The sequence below is a fragment of the Stenella coeruleoalba genome, assembly GCF_951394435.1.
Source record: "Stenella coeruleoalba genome assembly, chromosome: 1".
Classification (NCBI taxonomy): Eukaryota; Metazoa; Chordata; class Mammalia; order Artiodactyla; family Delphinidae; genus Stenella; species Stenella coeruleoalba.
In genome coordinates, this window is record NC_137169.1 from 49,246,781 (window position 1) to 49,269,930 (window position 23,150).

At 44.6% G+C, this 23,150-nt stretch overlaps 2 protein-coding genes across 6 annotated transcripts in view; both read right to left on the reverse strand.

Moving 5' to 3' along the window:
* OMA1 (OMA1 zinc metallopeptidase) overlaps window positions 1-2,280 on the reverse strand; it is a 139,180-nt gene extending 136,900 nt beyond the window's left edge. For 3 of the 5 annotated variants that reach the window (XM_079922724.1, XM_079922721.1, XM_079922725.1), the window contains exon 1: window positions 2,208-2,258. The gene's annotated coding sequence lies outside the window, so the exon portion shown is untranslated. Of the gene's footprint in view, window positions 1-292; window positions 315-2,207 lie in introns of those variants that run through there. The other 2 variants (XM_079922722.1, XM_079922723.1) reach the window with 2 other exon arrangements.
* A 14,105-nt stretch (window positions 2,281-16,385) lies between these two features.
* TACSTD2 (tumor associated calcium signal transducer 2) lies at window positions 16,386-18,216 on the reverse strand. The gene has a single exon (XM_079942334.1). It carries the CDS (start codon window positions 18,122-18,124, stop codon window positions 17,153-17,155), a length of 972 nt encoding a protein of 323 aa, XP_079798460.1. The 5' UTR covers window positions 18,125-18,216; the 3' UTR covers window positions 16,386-17,152.
* Between the last annotated feature and the right edge of the window lie 4,934 nt (window positions 18,217-23,150).

Here is a 23,150-nt window from a genome sequence, read left to right on the forward strand (position 1 = left end):
TAACAACCTTTGTATCTAAGTGGTGGTTATAGATGTGCTCATTAAATTTTTTTTCAGTTTTTTTTAGTGTTTCAAATCTTCATAATAAAAGTTGCAGGGAAAAATACATAAATCTAACTCAGTCTAGGCTAATACAATATTATCTGGAAAGATGCTTCAGAACATCAATTTTCATAAATAGTATTATCTATACATCAAATTATTTGAAAATAACTCAAATTTTTTACATACTCAGTAATGCTTAAAACACACTAGTATATACAAATATAAGTAAATCTAAAGGAATACACACCAAACCATTCACAGTGGTTATTTGGGGTGGCAGGATGATGGTTGTAAGGGATTCAGTATTTCCATCTCATATATTTCCGCGCTGTTTAAACTTTTACAGGATATGTTATTACTTTTGTAAGCCCCAAATCAATAAAGGCAACTATATTTGTAATTACCATTGATTTCCATGGGCTTCAATAAACTGCATATTGCAGACCAAGCCCCTCATAATACCACCTCCCACTGTTTCTCCAGGCACCTTCCCTACCCCTCCTTCACCCATTCCGAAGCTCCAGACCCACTGATTTACTTACACCTCTCAGAAAAGAAAAGCTCTCATCTGTCTGTGCAGGTCTATTTACACTGCTTAGCTCTGTTCACATGTCAAGCAAACTCCTGCTCACAGCTCACAACTAACGTGAAATTTAAAGTATTCTACTGACACAGAAGTTAGCAAAAGCCCCAAACACTGTATGTAGTACATATATAAGCAAAAACGCTATCATTTATATCACCTACAAGTGTCACTTGAAACAGAAATAGTGCCTGATATTTTGTAATCCCTGCTGTATCCTTAAGAAAGGGTAAAGAATGGGAGAAGAAAACTATACATGTTCAAAGATCCAATCACTAGACTATACAGAGCAGAAGGAAGAATCAGGGCTGACACATCCTCTTCAAAGAACTGTAGCAGGTCAACAAACATAGCTGGCAGACTTCCAGGATTACTAAATTAATGATGTGAGAAAACTAAACAATTTGGATTGTTAGCCTCTACGAACATTTCAGATCCTTAATTCTTTAAGTACCATCTCAGAATGAGCAAGTACAGCGCTCACTGGCACTCACAGCTGAAGCCTGGAAGACAGTTTTAACAACTCTTCTGAAAGTGACTATTTCTTCCCTAGTTTCTATGGAAACAACTGTCAGATTGGCAAAAATAGCACATGTACTTTAAAATAATCATTCAAGCAAAGTACACACATGATGGAAGGCTTAAAAAAATAATAATAAATTAGAAGGCAACAGAGTTGGTTCTTAAGCTTCCAAATGCCAGACTGCACCCCTTCACCACAGCTGAGAAGGATGGATATGAACCCAAATCCTTTTCGTGAGGGTTACATGGCATGGGTCAGAGTCACCATAGTTGTTCAATCCCTGAATTCCCAATGAAGTATTTTCATCTCCCTGGACTAAAATTTCTCATTGAGCAACACAACTGTTGTTCCACTTTACACAGGCAAGTGACATTATTTAAGGAGCACAAAAAGTGAATTTGTAGACAAGTTCATGAAGAAATTATTCAAATACCCTACAACTGTTGAGACAGGTAATTTCCTATTTTTCACTGCGGGGTTTGGGTAGGAAAACTTTTACTTTCTCTGCTTTAAGAGGGACAGGTAAAAGAGATGGTTTGAGTCTCAAGATGCCAAAAGCGGCTGGAAGAGGTCTTCTACGGGTGAAGGTGTCACTGTGACGCATACGATACTGCGGTAAAAAGAACCACAACTTTTAAAAAAGCGCCGCTAATGAGAAGGCTGGGAGGAGAGGGAGCTTATCTTCCCGGAAAAATGCAGCCACCTGCCTATTTGCAACTCCCGCGCTGCCAGGGTAACACCCTGGGGTCCCCGCAGTTCAACACAAGGACGGGATCAGGCGGGAAAAGGAGACTTTACTGCCACGTCCTCCTTTCCCACTCGCCCTCTCCCCAGACTCCACACGCCGCCCTCGTGCTTCACTCCAGCCCGGCTCCCCGTCGTCCCTCCTCCACCCCAGGCCTCGCCACCCCAACCCAAACGAGCCCCCAAGTGTCCCCGCTCCTAACCCCAGCGCCCCTCCAAGCTCCCTCCACCCCAACTCCCGTACTCTGCCCCCTCCCCTGGGCCCGGCCCACTCTTAATAGCCGTGCAAAGGCGTCCCCAACCAGGACAGACCCTAACAGTGGCGAAAGCGAAGGTTCCTCTGACCCGACCTACGCGCAAGCGTACGCCCCGCCAAAGAAGCCCGGCCTCCTCACTTCCTGCCCTCGCCTCGGACGTGGACGCCTTTGGCTCCGCCCACACCGGGTAGTCAATACACCCGCCCAGAGTCTTCCTCCCAGAGAGACCCGATCCCTTATGAACTGTGGCGCTCTAGCGCCCCCGCGTGGCCGGAGGAGGGACGTGGCTGCAGGCAGAGCTGCTCGCCTGGAAACATCTTCACTTGCTCAGGTCTTGGAACCTGACTTGGGTCCATCTAATGAGTGATCCAGGCAAGGCTGTGCCCGCTGTAGATTCTAAGGCAGTGCTGACCAAAAGGAAGGGGATTCGAGGGCTGCTAAAAGGCTAAGGTTTTTTGGTTCAGAAGTTGCACTGATAGTAGTCTTTGGGCTGTGAAAACTGTTTTCACATGGCACATTCTAAGGAAGATGAAGAATAACCTGAAGCATCTGGAAGATAGTTGAAAATAGCTGGCTACAAAGTGATGTGTATAGTACACTTCATTCATTCCACCAAGAAGTATTTACTGGGCACCAAGTGCCTTCCAAGTGCCAGGGAAACAGAGAGCAAGACAGACCCTACTTTCATAGAGCTTATATCATAGTGAAGAACGAGACAACAAGCAAGTAAACAAGTAAATAAATATCAGATATTGACATGATCCCATAATTTCAAAGTCAGTTTGTTATATTTATATTCTATGCACAATGAAGAACATCCTAAAGGATGTAAACACTATTTTTAGGTATCACTTTTAGAGCGTTTTAAAGTATTTTTTTCTTTTATCTTGCTTGTCTATATTGTGTAATTTGCCTTTTGCTTTAAAGGAACTATGTTGGCATATCTCTGACCACTGGTTCCCTAAAAACTGAAGGGGCAGTTCCCTGAATCTTCATGGGCTTATCTCCCACCCTCTGAGGTGCATGTTTCTTACCAAGGTTTCCAATATACTAGCCACCTCTTGCTCATCCTGCCTGATTAGCATGATGTCATCAGTGAAACAGGTGTGACATTCTGTGGGTTGACCAGGTGGTCCAGATCCTGTACTATGATGGATCACAGAGCTGACACAACAGCTGTGATCAGGGCTATTACATGATTAGGTCCTCAGTAGTTTGTAAGCCATCCTCCTGGTTTCTGAAGGGGCCAGACAGGCAAACTAAATGGAAATATGACAGGGACGACCATCCTTTGGGTTGTTCATGGGCATTAACTCCACCATCATCCCCCACTTCCCCTTGGATGAAATACAGGTTTTGATTTACTATCTCGACTTGATAGGGAGGGGACAGTTTCAGAGGCTTTCACTTGGTCTTCCCCACATGAGAACTCAAGGCCAAGGACCTAATGTGGGGCTTCCTTCAGTTTCCCAATATATATATACTCCCAGTTATGCACTCAGAGTCTGGGGAAATGACCACTGGATGGGTCTATAGGCCCAGGGACCCACTGTAAGCTGGATGTTATCCAGGACTCCGCTTATTACCTGACCCCTAGAAGTCCCCAGTCTTAGAGAGAGGACTTGATAACACTTGGATTTCTGAGTAACAAGATCCTTTCAGACCCTGGGAAATGTCTGGGTATTCCTCTTTTCCCAATATATAGTCAGCTGAGAAAATGGTCATAGGCCATGGAGCAATCATTACTGTAAATACTTGTTTCAGTGTTTTAGGGTTCTTCTTCCTAGGGACCCAGCCACCTCTTTGGTCAATGGGTTCTGTGGTCTGGGTCTGAAAATTGACTCAGATGTGAGAATTAAGCAAAGAACATGACTTTTTATTGGGGTAACAACTCTGAGCCTCCTGTTCCTCCATTCTTTTCTTTTTTTAATTTAATTTTATTTTATTTTATTGGCTGTGTTGGGTCTTTGTTGCTGTGCGCGGGCTTTCTCTGGTTGCGGCGAGCGGGGGCTACTCTTCCTTGTGATGTGCGGGCTTCTCACTGCAGTGGCTTCTCTTGTTGCAGAGCACGGGTTCTAGCCGCGTGGACTTCAGTAGTTGTGGCACGCGGGCTCAGTAGTTGTGGCACACGAACTCTAGAGCGCAGGCTCAGTAATTGTGGTGCACAGGCTTAGTTGCTCCGCGGCATGTGGGATCTTCCCGGGCCAGGGCTCGAATCCATGTCCCCTGCGTTGGCAGGTGGATTCTTAACCACTGCACCACCAGAGAAGCCCTGTTCCTCCATTCCTGTGTCTTTCTGGTCATAGATGTTAAGCAGAACCAGTTGGCGGCCCATCTACGTTTTCCCCTAGGGACACCTTGTATTATTAAATACCTTCACAACCTCTGTGGATCAAGCCCCCTAAGGCTGCTCCCTTGACCTTGCCAGCTGTTATAGTAATCACAGCCCCCAGACTTCTGGTGGTTAAAGCCACCACCTGGCTTCTATTACTTCAGGATGCTATCATCCTCCTGGATATTATCAAGCCCAGCCCTGTGATTGCTTCTCTTACCATCATCCCTAGCTGGTACTCCTCTCATCAGTGCCTTCCTTGCCGTCTTTGTATACTATCTGTCTTTTGGGCCTCCAGTGGAACATAATCCTCTTTCTGATCTTCTGGCTCCACAAAATAAATCATTCCAGCAAGCCCACTTCCCTTGGGCTTTTCTTTCCTTCTTCTAGAGTCTGCCAGAGCAATTCAGATGGCTTCCTCTAAGGAGATTTCCCTTGGATGAAGACACCTGCCTCATCCAAGAATATGCCTTCTCTCCAGGGACAGTGCACATCCAATGACTGGTTAATCTGGGGGGACAAAGGCCTGACCCTTGGATTTTAATTGAGGACAACCCTGCAGGGCCATCCCAGGTCTCCATGGGACTGGCGGAGAAGCCCCACTTCTTCTGCCCAATCCTCTTTCCCTTCCTCTCCAGCAACTCTGCACACAAAGAATTCTTTCAGAATCTGTTTCTGGGGAACCCAACCGAAGGCAACTCAGTTTTCTCCGGAAGTAGAAGCTGCTTTGATACAGAAAGACTTTCAATCTCACCTCCTAAAGGAAGTACTGGAAACTGAATACTGAATTAAAGGAGAGACTAACTCTGAAGAATTATGAGGGATGAATTGTTTTAGCACCAGGCGTAGACAGAAGCTCAACAGACAAGAGGACTCTGCTGATCTAGATTCGGGCTGACAGCCAGGTGAGATGAGCACAGGATTTGATGAGGGTCACATATTTGATTGTCTGCAAGGCACGGGCAGTCTTGACTTAAAGTGGCCTTTCCTTTTTCTTGAATACGTGCTAGGCCTGACTGTTCCAGATGTTGGAGATGGCTGGCTCTGCATCTGAAATGCCCCCCCACATGGACAGTTGCCGCATCTTCATTTGCATATTCCACTCCAACAAAAATTAGCTTAGTATTTTCTCCATCCACATTTGACTTTGTAACTTTCCTCTCCTTTTTTACCTTCTTCTTCTCATATAGCATGAACAGGCAGGCCATTTCATTTTTTAAATTTATAACTTATAATTTTTTCTTTCTTTTTTTTTTTTTGGCCGTGACGCGTGGCATACAGGATCCTAGTTCCCCAAGCAGGGATTGAACCTGTGCCCCCTGCAGTGGAAGCAGGGAGTCTTACCACTGGACCACCAGCGAAGTCCCTTTTCTTTTTCTTTCTTTCTTTTTCTTTTGCCCAAATAGAATTGTCACACCACATTCCAGTGTGTTATTTTTATAAATGGCCACATGGATTGTCATTGCACTAGCTTGCTGACTGCTCTCCCTACCTCTGTCTCATTCCCCTTGTATAAACAGCAGCCAACCAGACCCACTTCCTGAAGTTGGGGGCCAAGAGAGTTCAGTATGGCTCAGCAAGCTCCAGGCTGGGCCCAGGAGGAAGCCACAGCTTGGACACGTCCTTGCTCACTCTCCAGAGGTTAGTTCTCCAGAGATCCCAGCTGAGCACTTTTCTAAGAGTCAGTGCAAACTACTATTTCTTTACTGCACAAGTAAAGTAACACCACAGAAAAGCAAAAAAAAAAAAAAGTACCCTTAACCCCACTACCCAGAGATAATCACTGTTAACATTTTGATACGTAACCTTCTTGAAAAGCAAAATTAAAATTACTTTAGGACTTCCCTGGTGGCGCAGTGGTTAGGAATCCACCTGCCAATGCAAGGGACGTGGGTTCAAACCCCGGTCCGGGAAGATCCCACATGCCACAGAGCAACTGAGACCGTGAGCCACAAGTACTGAGCCTGTGCCCTGAAGCCCGCGAGCCACTACTGAAGCCCACGTGCCTAGAGCCCGTGCTCCGCAACAAGAGAAGCCACCATGATGAGAAGCCCGCGCACTGCAACGAAGAGTAGCCCCCTCTCACCACAACTAGAGAAAGCCCGTGTGCAGCCAAAAATTGATAAATAAATAAAATAATTTTAAAAAAAGAAGCAATGTTTAAAAAAAAGAATTAAAATAAAATAAAATTACTTTAAATACTTAAAACTTTGATAGGATAAAACATTTCTTACTGTTGTTTTAATGTGCATTCCTTTGATTCCTAACAATGTAAGCAATTTTTTATGCTTATCTGCTCTTTCGATTTCTTCTTTGGCAAATTGTCTGTTCATGCCTTAACCCGTTTTTCTATAAAAACATTCATTTTTATCTTATCGACTGGTAAAAATATTTTATATATTTAAGAATTGTCTGTCCTTCACGTAGCAAACATTTCCCCTGCTTGACAGTTGCCTTTCAATTTTAATTCATGTCTGCATATATAAATAATTTTTAAAATTGTGGTATAGACAAATCTATCCATCTTTTCATTTTGGTTTTTGCCTTTGAGGTCATATTTATAGTCTGCCTTAATCCCAAAATTATGTATTTACCAATATTTTCCTCTAGTATCAATATTTAACGACTTTGTTCTTAAATCTTTAGTCTACTAGGAATTTATTTTGGTGCAAAGTAGAATAGAAAAATATAACCTAAAATATTTTCTGAATGATTAGGCCAGTGGAGCTTTTCCAAAAGACACATGCATATGCCCTTCCCATGGTGAGGACACCAGGGTAACTACTGTCCCAACAATTTATTGAACAGCCCATCCTTTCCTGACTCAGTTGAAGTGTTGCTTTTGTTACATACTAAATTCTCATAAATACCCACATCTTTTCCTTTGTCTGTCTGTTCTGGTATTGGTATAAGATTCTAATTATTCTAACTTCACAATATAGATTTTACTTTCAAATATTTTCTGGCTCTTCTTATACATTTCACCTTTAAGATGAACTTCAGAAATTTTTTCAAGTCCTCCCCTACCAAAAATGCATTGAGACTTTGATTTTGTTATTGCTGTTGTTTTTAAACTTAGATTAACTTTGAAGAAATTGATATCTTTGCAATGTTGACTCTATCAGTCCAGGAAGCTGGCATGTGTCTCCATTTATCCAGGTTTTCTTTTATGTCCCTCCATAAAGCTTTACAGTTTTCTTATATGAGTCAAAGCAGTATACTTTCTAAAGGAACTATAAACTTTGACTTGTCATCTTAGAATTACAGAATATCAGAACTGGAAGGGACTTAAAAATCATCTCAGCATCCCACTCAATCTGTAGCTGAGTTTGCCTCTCAAACAAGCAAAGATATGGGGTGTATTTTCGTGAGTTTTTTTGACATGATGACATCATATTATATGTATTTTCTGTGACTTCAGTTTATCGCTTGAACAGCAAGTCTTGGAGAAATTTATATATCAATGTATAGAGATAACTTAATTCATTTTAATCACTGCCTAGTGTTCTATGGAAATGATATTGCACCACTTAACTTATTATTCCCCTGTTGTGGACATTTAAACTATTTCTGTTGTTTTGTTCTTACAAAGAACTCAGCTTACAACCTTGCACCCTAACTAAAAGTTCTCAAAATTCTATAGCACACAACCAGTGCCTGCAAAGGCCCCCTCCTCCAGGTGGCACAATGCCTGTTCAAAGAGAGGCTTTCCTTTGGCTTTCCAGTGTCCTTCAGTTCTGTTTAATAAACATTTAATGAATGGGTGTTGTAGAGTGAGCCCTGGAGTTTTGTAATACCCCAATTTCAACACAATACAATTCATTACTTCAAAAAAATACTTTCTGAGTGCACACTATGCACCAGGCACTGTGTAGGTGTGAGGGCTCCAGGGAAAATTAACAATCCCCAGCCATTCTTCCGGACTCCAACAATTCCCAAAATAAAAGAGGGATCATCACAACATGGTACCCATTTATTTCTAAGCCCTGGATAATTATTTACCCATTAGACCAGGAGACCAGGCAGCAGATTCTCAAATAATTTGGATAATCCCTTAAATGTGTTGTGAGATGTCCACGCTTATATTCCTATGCTCTTGCACATGCTGTCTTTTCTATGTGGAATGTTGTCTAATTTGGGTTTCCCTCAGAAGGATACCCTGAGACAAGGAATCAAACGTAAGTAATTTATCTGGGAGATGATCCCAGGGAGCACCAGCTGAGGAGCAGAGAAGTGAGACAGGAAAAGGAAACAAGCCAATACATGATGCATTAACCAACTAGTTACAGACAGGGTCAAAGGGAGTGGAGTCTCTCTGAAGAGTGTGGGGAGACTATGTAACACACAGAGTTTTCCTAACTGGAGGAGAAAGTCGCCTGGCTATTTATCTACCAACTCCAGCCAGTCATTGGTTGAGTGCTGTCCTGGGGGCGATTAATTCTCTGCACTTGCGGCATCTTGCATATGCTTCTGAGGGATCCAAAAGCCTCAAGAAGAGGGATGCAGATGCTGGCTGTTGCAAGTAGAACCAGCGTGTGCAGAGTTATGGGCCAGACACCAACATCCAGGGAGATATGTGTGGGCACCACTGGCATCTACTACAAATGCCTTTTCTACTGTCACCTGGCTAATGCATTCTTCAAAACACAGGGCAGAAATCACACCCTCCGGCGAGTCCTGCACGCATCTGCAGCAGGCCTGGTGAGTTGCCCCACTTTTCTGTGTACCAACAGCACTCCATGCTTATGTTTTTCCTACTAAGAGATGGTAAGTGGTGGCTCTGAGACCCAAGCTGGCTCCTGACTCCAAATCCCAGAATGAAACCACTAACACGCTCCCGTACAGGTGAGCCCCTTGACTTGGAGATGCATAACTCCAGTTTCTGCCTCTGTCTTTTTTTTTTTTTTTTGGAAATTTAGAATTTTATTTATTTTTTTATACAGCAGGTTCTTATTATCTGCCTCTGTCTTCATATCACCATCTTCTCTGTGTTTCTGTGTCCTCTCTTCTTATAAGGACACCAGTTATTGGATTTAGGCCCCATCTTAAGTCAGAATGATCTCCTCTCAAGATCCTTAGCTTAGTTAAGATCTACAAAAACTATTTCCAATGGGAATTTGAAGGAGAAAAAGTTCTTCTGTGTGGTTCTTAAATTAATAAAATACTTGACTGGAGCTGCTGGTGGCCCTATTGCCCTAGATGAGGAGGAAGTTGGCCTAGAAAATGAAAGCCAAGCCATAAGCAGAATAAAGATATAAAGAGAGAAACAGAAACCTGACATTATCTGAGCCCTTGGACCCAGCCATGCCTAAAGCTAATACCTGTCCTTCACTTTCCAGTTACATGAGTCAACAAATTCCTTTTGCTTAACTGGTTTGAGTTTAGCTGCTAACAAACACTTGCACCTGAAATAGTTCTTAATAATACAATCAAGTATTACATACCTGCTTTCCTCCTTGATTGATCCATTTCCCCTTCTCTTCTTCTTATACCTGACAAATTCCTGTTTATCCTCAGGTCTCAGTTTAAACTTTCTCAAGTAGACCTTCCCTAAACTGATCCCCACCTCCACCCCAGATTACATCAGTTTTACCTGATGGATGTTCTCATAGCCCAGCATTCCCTTATCACAACAGTTATCTCACATGATTGTACTTGCCTGTTTACTTTATTCCCCTATCCCAACACTACCTCTGTGCTGAAATGTAAGATCTTTGAGAACAGAAAAAAATTCTGTTTATTGCTCTATTCTGGTTTCTAGCATAATGATGAAAAGTAGTAGATGTCAAATGTCTGTTCATTCGCAACTTTGAATCTTCATTTGTTTTTCAAAGTGTGGTAAAGTAGGCTATGACCAAATATAAGTTATGGCTGCTGTATGTGTGTGTGTGTGTGTGTGTGTGTGTGTGGCTACTGGACAATTGTAATATGTCCTGATTAATTTTTAGTAGAGACACTGGTAATTACTTTTACCTAGGGATTTCTTAATAAAACTATAATAATAATTTTTTGAAAACACACAGGCTGATCAAAGGGAATAATTTGAAGAGGATAATTATACTCATGGAGGATGAAGATTATTGCTTTAATAGTATTAAGTGGTCTGATGAGACTAAAGAAAGGAAGAACTCAGTTTGCCAGCTCCTTAGGCATTTTCTGAAGATCTGGATTTAAATCTAAATAATACCTCACCTTGAATTGTCCTTCTTTTAAATAATGTTTTCCCCCCTGATTATTGAAGCAAATTATAAGCATCATAGAAAATTTGGAAAATATGTAAAAGTATATTTGGAGAAAATGGAAAGCCCCAGTATCCCCACTGATGAATCTTTGTGTTTTATTTTGTGTGTATCTGTAATCAGGTGTCAGTTCAGATCCTGGCTCTTGCCCCCAGGGACACTCCTGGCCTTACCTTCTCAGGGTCCCTCCTCCGGGATTCCTGATTTCACTTACCACGGGTGTCCCCTTTTTATCCCACAGAAACAAAGAGATGCCTTTTCCTTGATTTCCACACTTGCATAGCTGACTTATCCTGAAAATCTGGGGGTAAAGACAAGGAGGAAATTTACATCGCAGTTCCGTATCCATCATTCATTCATTCATTCGGCAGGCACTGCCTTTAAAAGAAATGAAATATTAGAATTTCCTGTGCTTAGTCAAATCACACACTAGTGGTCTGGCTGGAGTTGAATAGTATCCCCCCAAAATATATGCCCACCTGGAACCTATAAATGTGATCTTATTTGAAAATAAGTTCTTCTGCGATGCAATCAAGTTAAGATGAGGTCATACTAAACTACAGTGCAGCCCAGTCCAATGACTGGTGTCTTATAAGAAGAGGGAAATTTGGACATAGACACACACAGAGGAAAGACAGCCATAGGAAGGAGAGATTGAAACTGTCTGTCACAGGCCAAGGAGCGCCAAGAAGCTAGAGGATGCAAGGAATGATGCTTCCTTAGAGCCCCAGAGAGCACGTGGCCCTGCTCACACCTTGATTTTAGACTTCTAGCCCCTAGAACTGTGAGGAATTACTTTCTACTATTTTTCAGCCACTACATTTGTTGTGCATAGTTATGGCGGCGCCAGGAAACGAATACAGGGGTCAACCCCATGCTGAATGATCTCTCCTCCTTGCCTCTCCATCCTCTCCTCACCCTCATCCCCCAGCTTCTACCCAACTCCAAAAATATATCCTCCCACTTCTTAATACAAATCAGTCTGGGTTCTTTCTCCTGCTCCCCAAGCGAGGGGCCTCCCTTTGTAAATCCAAAGGCTTATCCTTTGCTTCACCAGATGGGCGGTGGCCAAGGAGGGATTCCCTTTCTCCCATCCCAGCAGACTGTTCAAAGAAAACCAAGTGGAATAATGATTGATTTCTACACTGATAAAAATGATACCATTGCACTTGAAGATTAAAAACAGAAAGAAGAGAAAAAGAGGAAAACAAAAGCAGTTACGGTCAGTTTGGATTTAAAACAGCCAATTTTGCATTTAAATTACAAATGTGTTCCCATTTTTCTTTTTAAAAATGGAGCGGGGTCATTGTGTCACTTTGGTACTATTCCCCCTGCCCTTCACTTAACAATATATTGTGAGCACTTTCCCATATTAAAAAGTCCTCAAAAATTAAACCATAATTTATACAGATCCACAATCCCTTATCCACAAATTCAGAATGCTCTGAAAACTGAAAGCTGTTTTGAAAGTTTGGTGCCAACCCATTTGATGACAAAACTGACCTGAAGTGGCCTACAGCTATCTATGGTCTAGTTATACCAATTAGTGTGGCTACTAATAAGTTTCATGGCAGAAATCTGGATGTGTTGATGACGTTGCTCCAGACCCTATTGAGAGTGCTAAATAATACACGCACGATTGTGACCAGACCTAGGAGGACCGCTGCAAGGGATCCCAGCACCAAGCAGTGTGCAACGACCAGCCATATGCTCTCCCCTTTTAGTATAAAAGAAGCCTGAATTCTAACTCAGCCGTGTGGCTGACAGGGTCTTTGTGCTCTGGCCGGGTATCAGGCCTGTGCCTCTGAGATGGGAGAGCCGAATTCAGGACATTGGCCCACCAGAGACCTCCTGGCCCCATGTAATATCAAATGGCAAAAGCTCTCCCACAGATCTCCATCTCAATGCTAAGACCCAGCTCCACTCAATGACCCGCAAGCTAGAGTACTGGACACCCCATGCCAAACAACTAGCAAGACAGGAACACAACCCCACCCATTAGCAGAGAGGCTGCCTAAAATCATAATAAGGTCACAGACACCCCAAAACACACCACCAGATGCAGTCATGCCCACCAGAAAGACAAGATCCAGCCTCATCCACCAGAACACAGGCACCAGTCCCCTCCACCAGGAAGCCTACAAAACCCACTGAACCAACCTTAGCCACTGGGGGCAGACACCAAAAACAACGGGAACTACGAACCTGCAGCCTGTGAAAAGGAGACCCCAAACAGTAAGTTAAGGAAAATGAGAAGACAGAGAAACACACAGCAGATGAAGGAGCAAGATAAAAACCCACCAGACGAAACAAATGAAGAGGAAATAGGCAGTCTACCTGAAAAACCATTCAGGGTAATGATAGTAAAGATGACCCAAAATCTTGGAAATAGAATGGAGAACATACAAGAAACATTTAACAAGGACCTAGAACAACTAAAGAGCAAACAAACAATGATGAGCAACACAATAAATGAAATTTAAAAATCTCTAGAAGGAATCAATAGCACAATAACTGAGGCAGAAGAATGGATAAGTGACCTGGAAGATAAATTAGTGGAAATAACTACCACAGAGCAGAATAAAAAAAAAAAGGATGAAAAGAATTGAGGACAGTCTCAGAGACCTCTGGGACAACATTAAATGCACCAACATTCTAATTATAGGGGTCACAGAAAAAGAAGAGAAAAAGAAAGGGACTGAGAAATTATTTGAAGAGATATAGTTGAAAACTTCCCTAATATGGGAAAGGAAACAGTCAGTCAAGTCCAGGAAGTGCGGAGAGTCCTACACAGGATAAATCCAAGGACAAACACGCCAAGGCACATATTAATCAAACTATCAAAAATTAAATACAAAGAAAAATTATTAAAAGCAGCAAGGGAAAAACAACAAATAACACACAAGGGAATCCCCATAAGGTTAACAGCTGATCTTTCAGCAGAAACTCCCAGAAGGGAGTGGCAGGACATATTTAATTCAGGTTGAAAAGGAACCTTCAGGTTGAAAATTCGGGTTGGGTAAATCTATTCTCCTCTCTGGGCCTCAGTTTCTTCATCCGTAGAATGGAGTCTTGGACTAAATGATCCTTTTTCCAGCTCTGACATTCTGTGATTCTATTTGAGAAACAGTGAAGCCAAAACTATGTAAGCAGGGAGAAATTACATGATTTAAAGAATTGCTCCAGGAATTCCCTGGCAGTCCAGTGGTTAGGACTTGGTGATCTCACTGCCGAGGGCCTGGGTTCAATCCCTGGTCAGGGAACTAAGATCCCATAAGCTGCAAGGTGTGGCCAAAAAAAAAAAAGAATTGCTCCAATTAAGGAAATAGCAAGAGTGGAGAAAGCCCCGTGTGACCCAAACGAGGAAATCAGATGAGCCTCCCACAGGGCTCAGAAGACAAGTTGTGACATGCTAGGTGGGTCACACCTGCTCTTTACATTCCTTCCAAGGGCAGCCCCAGGCCTGTGCCCAAAACAGTAAATGTTAATTTGGGGGGCGGGGCTGGAAATCTGGAGGTGGAGACTAAACCCCTACAGATAGTCGGTTCTGGATAATATAATCCTGTGATTGGCAGAGGCAAGCTGAGTTTCAGAACAGAGCATGAGGGGCTCTTCCTTGGAGGAAATGAATAAGAAAGGTGTCTCAACCTGTTTGGTATCTGGGGTAGCAACCTGGGCCAGAAAGCCAAAACAAAGGTTCTAACCTCTGGCTTTGGCACATGGAGGATGTGTGATCATGAGTTACTCAGTCTATTTGGACCTCAGTTTTCTGCCATGTGAAATGGATGTAATCTATAGGAGAGGAAAAAATTTAAGATATACTGAACTCTAAGTGCCCAGATCATTCTAGGCACTCCTATCAATTACCTTCATTTAATTTTTTGTAATAGACAGAGATTGGTAGTTTTCAACAGATGAGGAAACTCGGGAGAGTTAAGTGACTTATTGCCCAGTAGAGCAGGATTTGAACTCAGGTTTGTCAACACTTGGGTTATTACCAGTAAACCAATGACTCAGAGGTGACACATGTGAAAGTGCTTTTAGAACCATGAAGTGCAATAAAGTGCAAGGACTCATAGTCCAGAATTAATGCAGAAATTTAGAAATTATCCAGAAGTGACATTCTGATGAAGGAATGGGCTTTCTCAGGACTTTTTTCCTTTGTTCAGCTGCCCACTCAATCCTTAATCTGTTTATTTTCTGGGCAGTCAAGTGATTGTTTTTTGTTTTTTTTGTTTTGGCCACGTCTTAGTTCCCTGGCCAGGGATCGAAGCCATGACCCCTGCCCTGGAAACATGGAGTCTTAACCACTGGACTGCCTGAGAAGTCCCAAGTGATAGTTTTTTGCAGTGACTCTTGAAACAATGGCAGTGTGATGTAAAGAAAAGAATACTGGACGAGGGATCAAGGGACTGTCTAGTTTCAGCTGTGCCACAGAAACATTAATCTTGAGAAGTCACTAACCCTTTCATTTGTAAGATGAGAGGCTAGGTTAGAGGTGATTGCCAAGGTCCCTTTAGCTAAGGAATTCAGTGACCTGGGTGGGAGCGGGGCGGGGTGGGGGGGGGGGTTGCCTGAGAGTGGTTTCACTCTGTTAAGTTTCCCGTTCTATCCTCAGGCACTTAAGCTGTCCTTTCCACTTTGGGGAAGCCAACCCACATCAGCCTTCTCCCCTTGTTAAGCCCCATTTTAGCCTGAGAGGATGTTTGGAGCCTGGTGGGCATTTCTCCCTAGCAGGAATGCTTATAGAGTTAGAGACTCTGGCGATCATAAGGTATCACTCCACCAGCACGCACCAGACACAGCCCCAAGCTGCCGAGGCAGCAGCTGAGAGCTCCCTCGCCCCAGTTCGTACTGGTGCTTCATTCTTGAGTGGTCGGCATAGACCACCCAGTGGAAGTGGGAGGAGGAACGTGGGATGGATTCCAGGGAAGAAACTGATATCCTGGATCTAGCTATTTGGGGTTGGATATATCAACCACCCTGTCCTTTGTGCACACCCATTGTTGCAGCAATTTCCCAGGAATTGCAGTCATTTGTTTACCTGTAGGCTACCCCGCAGTGACCTTCTAACACACCCCGCTTCACATAAATGAGTGAAAACAAGGAGATAAATGTGAAGGAGACAAGCTAAAATGAAGTAAAAGTTTTTAAAGCACATTACTAGTAGAATCTTAGGAAAACAGACTGTGTGCACATGCACACAGCCAGAGCATAAGCCCTCTACAGACTGGCTACGACTATGTGAGAAAGTCATTTAACTCAGAGCCGCAATACTTTGGGATTAAGTCAATTGCCAAGGACTAAATGGGAATAGCACAGCTACTTCCAAGTATGGCAGGGATTCAAAGGAGATACAGCTCCTGAAACAAAGGTAGAGTTGTCCTTCTCCAAGGGAGAATTCTCATTTAGAGATAACCTGAAGTTGGTCCCCTTTCCCAACAACAGCAGCTAGTTCTAGCTTCCTCCCTCAGACCCACCCTCCTGCAGGGGGTTTCCAAACAATCTTATTTAGAAAGACCTGTGTTTACACTTGCCAGTTCAGGGACCTCAGAAACACCAGAGTGGCTATAGGAAATGACCCATCCTGCTAAAAAGTGTTAGAATTTGAAATAAGAAATCTGAGTAGTGGGAAATTAGAGGAGACCAAAGTGATATAAACCTGGAGCAAGTTTTCACAAACTCCATCTTTTGGTTTGTGCCTTTTTTATTACATTCTTTTTTTTTTATTTTAAAAATCACAACAGCATTATCAAAGACAACCTATATACAAACATTTTACAGAAGAAACATTACTAGTATCAGCTGTAATAAGGGCAAGTTGAAGAACAGATGCTGAGTTTCTGGGCCAAAGTCTGCCGGCAAACAAAGACATCTAAAATGTGTTCAGGCAGCTGAAACAGGCTTCTTTCCCGATGACAAGCATGTGTGGTCGGTAATATCAGTACAAACGATGGTAAATGAGGATACTACACGGGGCCAAGTTGCGAACTCCTCATCAGGAAAGCCACAATACAAGTGGCGCTAATCAAATAACTTAAACCCAAGACAGTAAAAGCGCTGTTGCCCATCTCGACGCATTTAGCCTTCAGCATTGATTTTGCGTCACTTGTAAACGAGGCTGAGTTGTCCTACAAACACTTGACCCTTATACATAACCCGATGCCAAACTTCCCTTAACCCTTCGAGTCAGGTTTCTGGTTGGACAGAAAGGGGAGGAATTTTAGAAATGCTTCCTTCAGGACAGAAGTCAGAAAGAGGTGACCCAGAGAACAGGATCTATTAAATTTGGTGGCGGTGGGGGGAGGCAGGAATCTGGGGGGAGAAAGGCCTCCTTGGGGCCAAGAATCAAGAAGCGTGACTCACTTGGGTCTGGGACCTTGCTGAAATCCGATACCCTACCCCACCCCACCCCAGCCCCATCGGTACCTACAAGCTCGGTTCCTTTCTCATCTCCCCCAGTTCCTTGATCTCCACCTTCTTGTACTTCCCCAACTTCCTCCGGTTGGTGATTACCAGGACGGCCACGCCGGCGACCAGGGACACCAGGACCACCACGATGACGGCGATGAGGCCGCTGGTGAGGCGCTTCATGGAGAACTGCGGGGACTTCTCATCCAGGTAGTAGATGAGCGTCCGCTCCAGCAGCAGGGGCTCTCCGCGCACGCGCACGTCGAGGCCGCTGTGGCCCGGGAACAGCGACTCGCCCTTGATGTCTCTCTCGAAGTAGTAGGCGGCGTCGGCGATGTCCACATCGCCGGCGACCTTCTGCGACGCGTTCTGCTGAAGCTCGATCTGGATGGTGGGGTGCTCGTAGTGCACGGCCGCCACGAACTTGGGGTGCAGCAGGTAACGCTCCCAGAAAAGCCGCCGCACCTCGGCATCCAGGTCTGAGTGGTTGAAGGCGCGGACGGCCGGGCGGCGGCGCAGGTCGATGAGGATGTGGTGGGTGCGCACCAGCTCGTCGCAGCGCAGGCTCAGGTCGCCCTTGTCCGTGCGGCGCACGCCCACCGAGTTCACGCACCAGCACACAGACGTCTGGTTGCACTGGCGCGCCTTGAAGCGGCCCTGCTGGTCGCAGTCCGGGTCGTACAGGCCGTCGTTGTCCACGAGCGCGTGCTCGCTCGGCTGCACCAGCGCGCGGCCGCTCTTCTGGGCGCTCATGCGCGCTTTGAACAGCAGGCACTTGGACGTGAGCGTGGAGCAGTCGACCTCCAGGCCCGAGCCGAGCACGCGGCACTGGCAGCGGCCGTCCGGGCCGCTCCGGTTGCACACGGTCATCTTGTTGGTGGGGCACGTGCAGTTGTCCTGCGCGGCCGCGTGGCCGATCAGCGCCGCCAGCAGCAGGATCGGCGGCAGCAGCGACGGCCACGGCAGCGCGAGGCCCGGACCCCGGGCCATGGTGGGGCGGAGGAGCGCGGACGGGGCGCGGGCTGGTGAGGGCTGGGGACTGCGCTGGGTTCCGGCTCCGCCGTCTGAGACGGTCTCCAGGCGTCTGCCGCCCGCCACTCCCTCCCGCTCTTATACTCCACCGGACCTGCCTGGCTGGTTCGGCCGCCGACTCACCCGCTGGTATTTGGGTGATACATCCCGCCGCCCCCCATCCTCGTCTCCGTCCCACGGAAGGCCCAACCCGCCCTGCGCAGCCTGCGGCAGGATCAGGAGAGCGGAGGTTGTCCCGTCTCCTGTGGACCGAAAGCCCGCGAACGGAAAACCGATACTCAACTGACGGCTGCGAGGACCCGCCCCCGGCCCACCCGGCCCCACCTGCGGAGCGACCCGCCCTAGGCGCGGCCTCCAGCCGAGGACCTTGGGCGTCTCGGCCTCTCTCCGGGGCTGGAATTCTCAGAAGTTGTACTGAGAGATATGGCGTGGGACTGTCACTCTTTTGTCCCCCTCCCCCGCTTTTCTCTCCCCGCTTCCCAGCCCTTGTCCCTACTTTAAGTTCTTTCACTTCCTCGCCTCTTTCCCTACTTCCTGTAATAGCACACATTTATATAGTTTACCGTTTGCAAATATTATCTCACCCTCACATCAGGTCCCGACAGGTATGCACTCTCTATCAGACCCATTTTAAAAGTGGTGTGGTTAAACTTTAAAGTCTCCCAGCCATCAATTTCCTCAGATTCCTCGGAGGCGCGGTTGGGACTCCGCCTGGCTGTTCTGAGACCTTAAACAAATGCTTATGGAAACGGAGTGGTGCAAAATCTGAAGAAAGGTTAGGGAGTCTTGCCGTTACCATAGCATGGGTAAAACCCAGGTGGCCTGGTGGCCAATGTATTAGAAGTTCTGTTAAACACCTTCTTCCCCTCTCCTTCACACACGCAAACCCGGAATATTTACGCATGTACTCAGTATAGGGAGATGAAAAGGAAGAAATTCTTTCAAAGAATCAGCAAGGCTATAAGGAGTTCTTTGTACAATTTGATTCTAAAAGAGCAAGTCATTGCTTTCTTTCACTATATCCCATATAAGTAGCTGAACCACTGCAAACAATGAAAGGCTAGAGCCCGTGGGAAATTGCCTCTGTGTGGCTGTTTCCATGGGATGGAGGAGTTGCCATCTCTTTTTCTGACTCATCGAGAAAGTCCAGGGTTTCAAAGCTGTGGTGAAATTAACAATAAATAGCAAGATATAATTATTCCTGGTGAAAGTACATTTTATATGTTCAGCATTTAAAGAACACCAGCAGTGGTTCAAGGGTGTTGTTTCACAGCTGAAAGCCAGCCAGGCCTCTACCCCATTAATTTTCTAGCAATTCCTGAGGCAGGTAGGTGGATATATATCATTCTGCCTTTACAGGCAGAGAAAGCAGAGACACGTGGGGGGCAATTTCTTACCCACAAGCACCAGGCCTTGTGGGAACCCTCCTCTGCTGTCTACCCACACTGTCTCTATTCAGGTTCTTGAACCAGGAGCCTAGTCAGTTTTCCCCTCTCCAACACACAGTCCACCCTGAATGAGAGGAGGACTTCTAAGTCACAAATCTGTGCCCATCTCCTCTCTGCTGAGAACATTTCAGGCACAGAGTCAGAGGGGCCCTTGGCTCTTAGGATAAAATTCATACTTGTTAAGTTAGCACACAAGATCGTATGTGATCTTGGGCATACTTCTTAAGTTATATTACTTAACTTCTCTGTGCCTTAGTTTCCTACCCTCATCTGTAAATAAAATGGGATAATAAAAGTACCTACCTAACAAGGTAAGTGTTAGAATCCATGTAAATGAACCTAAATAAACCGCTTAGAACAGTATCTGCACTTGGTAAGCATAGATAGGTGTTAACTGTTTTGGTCACCACCATCGTCACAGTCTTTATCTGGCTTCATCTTGCCTCTCCTCTTCATCTTGCCTCTTTGTCATGTTTTCAAACCTTTGTAAAGTCGTCTACCTGGACTCTCCCCTTCTTCACCTATATAGTGCATAATTTTGTGCTTTTCACTCAGCTCTTGGGTCACCTCCAGGAAGCCTTCCCTGATTGGTCCTCCTATTGCACTCAGGGCAATGCCCCTTCTCTGTGCTTTCCTAATTCCTATAACACCAGAATGACAACACCAACTTTTCTGGGCTTCTGGCCTCCCCTCTAACATGGAGATAATAGTAATCCTCTATTTCATAAGTCATTCTGAGAATCAAATGTAAATAGATGAGATGGTAGATGGCAAATCTTTGTAAACTGTAAGACACTGTAAAAATAATACGTTGCCTTTTTACTTTTTAAATATCTATCCTATCTTCTCACTCTTCCAGCTACTGACTAGGTAGCCTCTATAACTGAGAGCCACCTGCTTGATATTCCAATGGGTCCTAGGCTGGCAAAAGGAAAGCTGATGGGGAAGGGGTCTCAGGGATGAGGAACGTATACAGTGGTGTCTACTTAGCTAGGACAGCCCCAGTGCCTGGGCCTTACTTGGGCTTGTGCTCCGCGGTCTCCAAACCTCTGGATTTTCTAGCCACGTTATGCGTTGGGAAGAAGGGGATAAAAGGAACTCGTCCTCACTATCTTATGTGGAAGATGGAGAGAAGCAAAGATGACCTCCCCTCCCCCACACACACACTTTCTTAAATTTTGTGGTTCTGGCAGACTTTCTCCAACAGGTACACAAATACCAAGATGAGTTTATTAAGAGCAGCCCCAGCTCTGATTCTCCCTTCTCCCTTTGTCAGTTTCCTGCCTAGGTCTGCAAAATATCACGTGTTTTTGTGTTTTTTTTTTTTTTTAATTTTTAAATATTTAACAAAAGCATGCCATGAACTCAGGCTTCTCAACTGTATATCAAGGGCAGGAACCACATCTGAGTACTGTAGCCCCAGCACCAGCATATATTAGGCATTCAGTAATATTTATTGGTTTAACGTTGAGTTGTGCCCAGAGTGTTGTAGTATCAATATACGCTCCTAGGAATGTTCAAGTTGACCATTTCAATAGTTCCCTTCTAGTGCAATTCTCATCACCTACCCCAGCCACGAACCTCTATCCCCACCATAACCCACCTTTCAAACACCCAGTTTCAAGGAAGACTGGGTAATGATACATGAGTGTTATTTTTGCTCTTATGCATGATCCTAGATTTTATTAGCTGTAGGGAGGAAGGATGTCGTCTGATGAAGGTTAGAGCAGACAGGGATTCTGGAGGCAAGCAGTGTAGAATGGCTGAAAGAAAATGAGCTTTGGGTCTAGTAATACTTTGCCTCAACTTCTGGTTTTATATCACTTCACTGCCTGTGTGTTACTTCATCATTCTGAGTCTCAATTTCCTTAATTATAAAATGGGGATAATAAGGCCTACATTTCCCCAGCATCTGTGAAAAGGATGATTTCTCACCTTGTTCTTAAGAACATGCTTTTCTCCCATTGGACTTCATACTTCATCTATTCTTGTGCTCTGTTTTCTAAACTGGTGTTGATTATCTGATTTTCCTTGGTATCAGACCAATACCATCACATCAGTTTTATATTTAAGGAGGTGATTCACAGAAACAAAATGCAAAAATAAAAGTGCATTCGATTAATAAAAATAAAATACTTACCATCCATAATTATTTTAATGATTCAAGATAAAGAATATAAAATACCCAACAGAGTGTTTAGCATATACTAAATGGAATTAATCTTAGCTGTCATCATCAGCCGTCTCAGGAATGTGAGGTTGTTTTGAGATCATAAAAGCACAAAGCCGGTTATTGTGCGGATTGCTGACCATATGGTCCAAGGGGCTGGGTGTTAGGGAGGGTAGCTGCCCAAGAACACTTATCATTCCCCCGCCCCCACTGGATACAGGAATATGGAGAATATCTAGAGGCAGATAGTGGTTTAGCATTTCTACTCCCATTTTCTGTTGGAATACCTACAACACCCTTGGGTGTAGGCAGAGGAGATATTATTATCCCTATTTTACTGATGTGGAAACAGAGACCTGTGGAGGGGAAGAGAAGGACTCGTTCATGGTCACAGGTTTATAAGTGGAGAGGCCAGGCCTAGAATCCAGGTCTCCTGACTGCAGATATACATATAAATTAATTAAGATGGAAGAGGATTGAAGGAATGGAGAGGTGAGACTCTCATCTCATGTTCCTTGGGCTGTCTTTTACTAATTTTCTTTCCCTTAATTGTACAAATGCTTTTTAGAAAGTTCTGGTTCTGTGAAGAGCACAAAATAACTAATTGTGTAAGGTGCACCAGTGAGCTCACATCTGAAAATGCTGGGACTTAACGCCACTAACCACTAGGTCCTCTCACATTGGAGTGGAAGTAGTCCCTGATGTCTCCACTTTGCTGAAAAAACAGGCTACATTAGAATTCTGCCTGGCTATGGGCAGGTTCTTCACCTTGGTTTCCTTTTCTGTAGAAGAGGGGTAATGGTTACCTCTTAGGGATGTTGTGGGGGATTCAGCCGTGTAATGTCTGTGAAGCTGCCTTGTGCCATGTTGGGAAGAGCACTCGCTCTTCTTTCTGGCCTGGCCAGGGCCAGCTTCAGGCTCTGTAAGGAGCAGCCATTGAGACAGTGGACAGTGCTTGAAGGCTGGTGAGGGTTTCCCTTCTTCCTCAGAGGGAGTTTGGAGCCCTGGAGGAATCAGGTGATCCTTCAGCCAGAATGTAGAAAATGTAGAGAGAGAAGGTGGCTGTGGTGAGCATTGGCTCGGGATAGAGGACAGAGGCCCCAAGAAACAAACCACAGAAAGAATGGGAAGTCAGCCCAGGGGCTGGAGACAAGGGTGCAGAGAATCAAATAGACAAGAGGTACAGGACTCTGTCTTCAATGTTTCGTTTCTTTAAAACTGTGACTCAAGTATTACAAACTATTAGGATTCAGAAGAGCCAGGCGACGGGAACACTCTCTGTATTTCCTTGTTTGCTATTACGAAAATGTTTATAATAAAAAATTTTAAATCAAGTTAATCCCTCAAATTAAGTTTTAGAGGAAAT

Bases quoted from the DNA above. Each gene is read 5' to 3' on its own strand.
- TACSTD2 (XM_079942334.1), bottom strand. From the start codon at position 18,124: ATGGCCCGGGGTCCGGGCCTCGCGCTGCCGTGGCCGTCGCTGCTGCCG.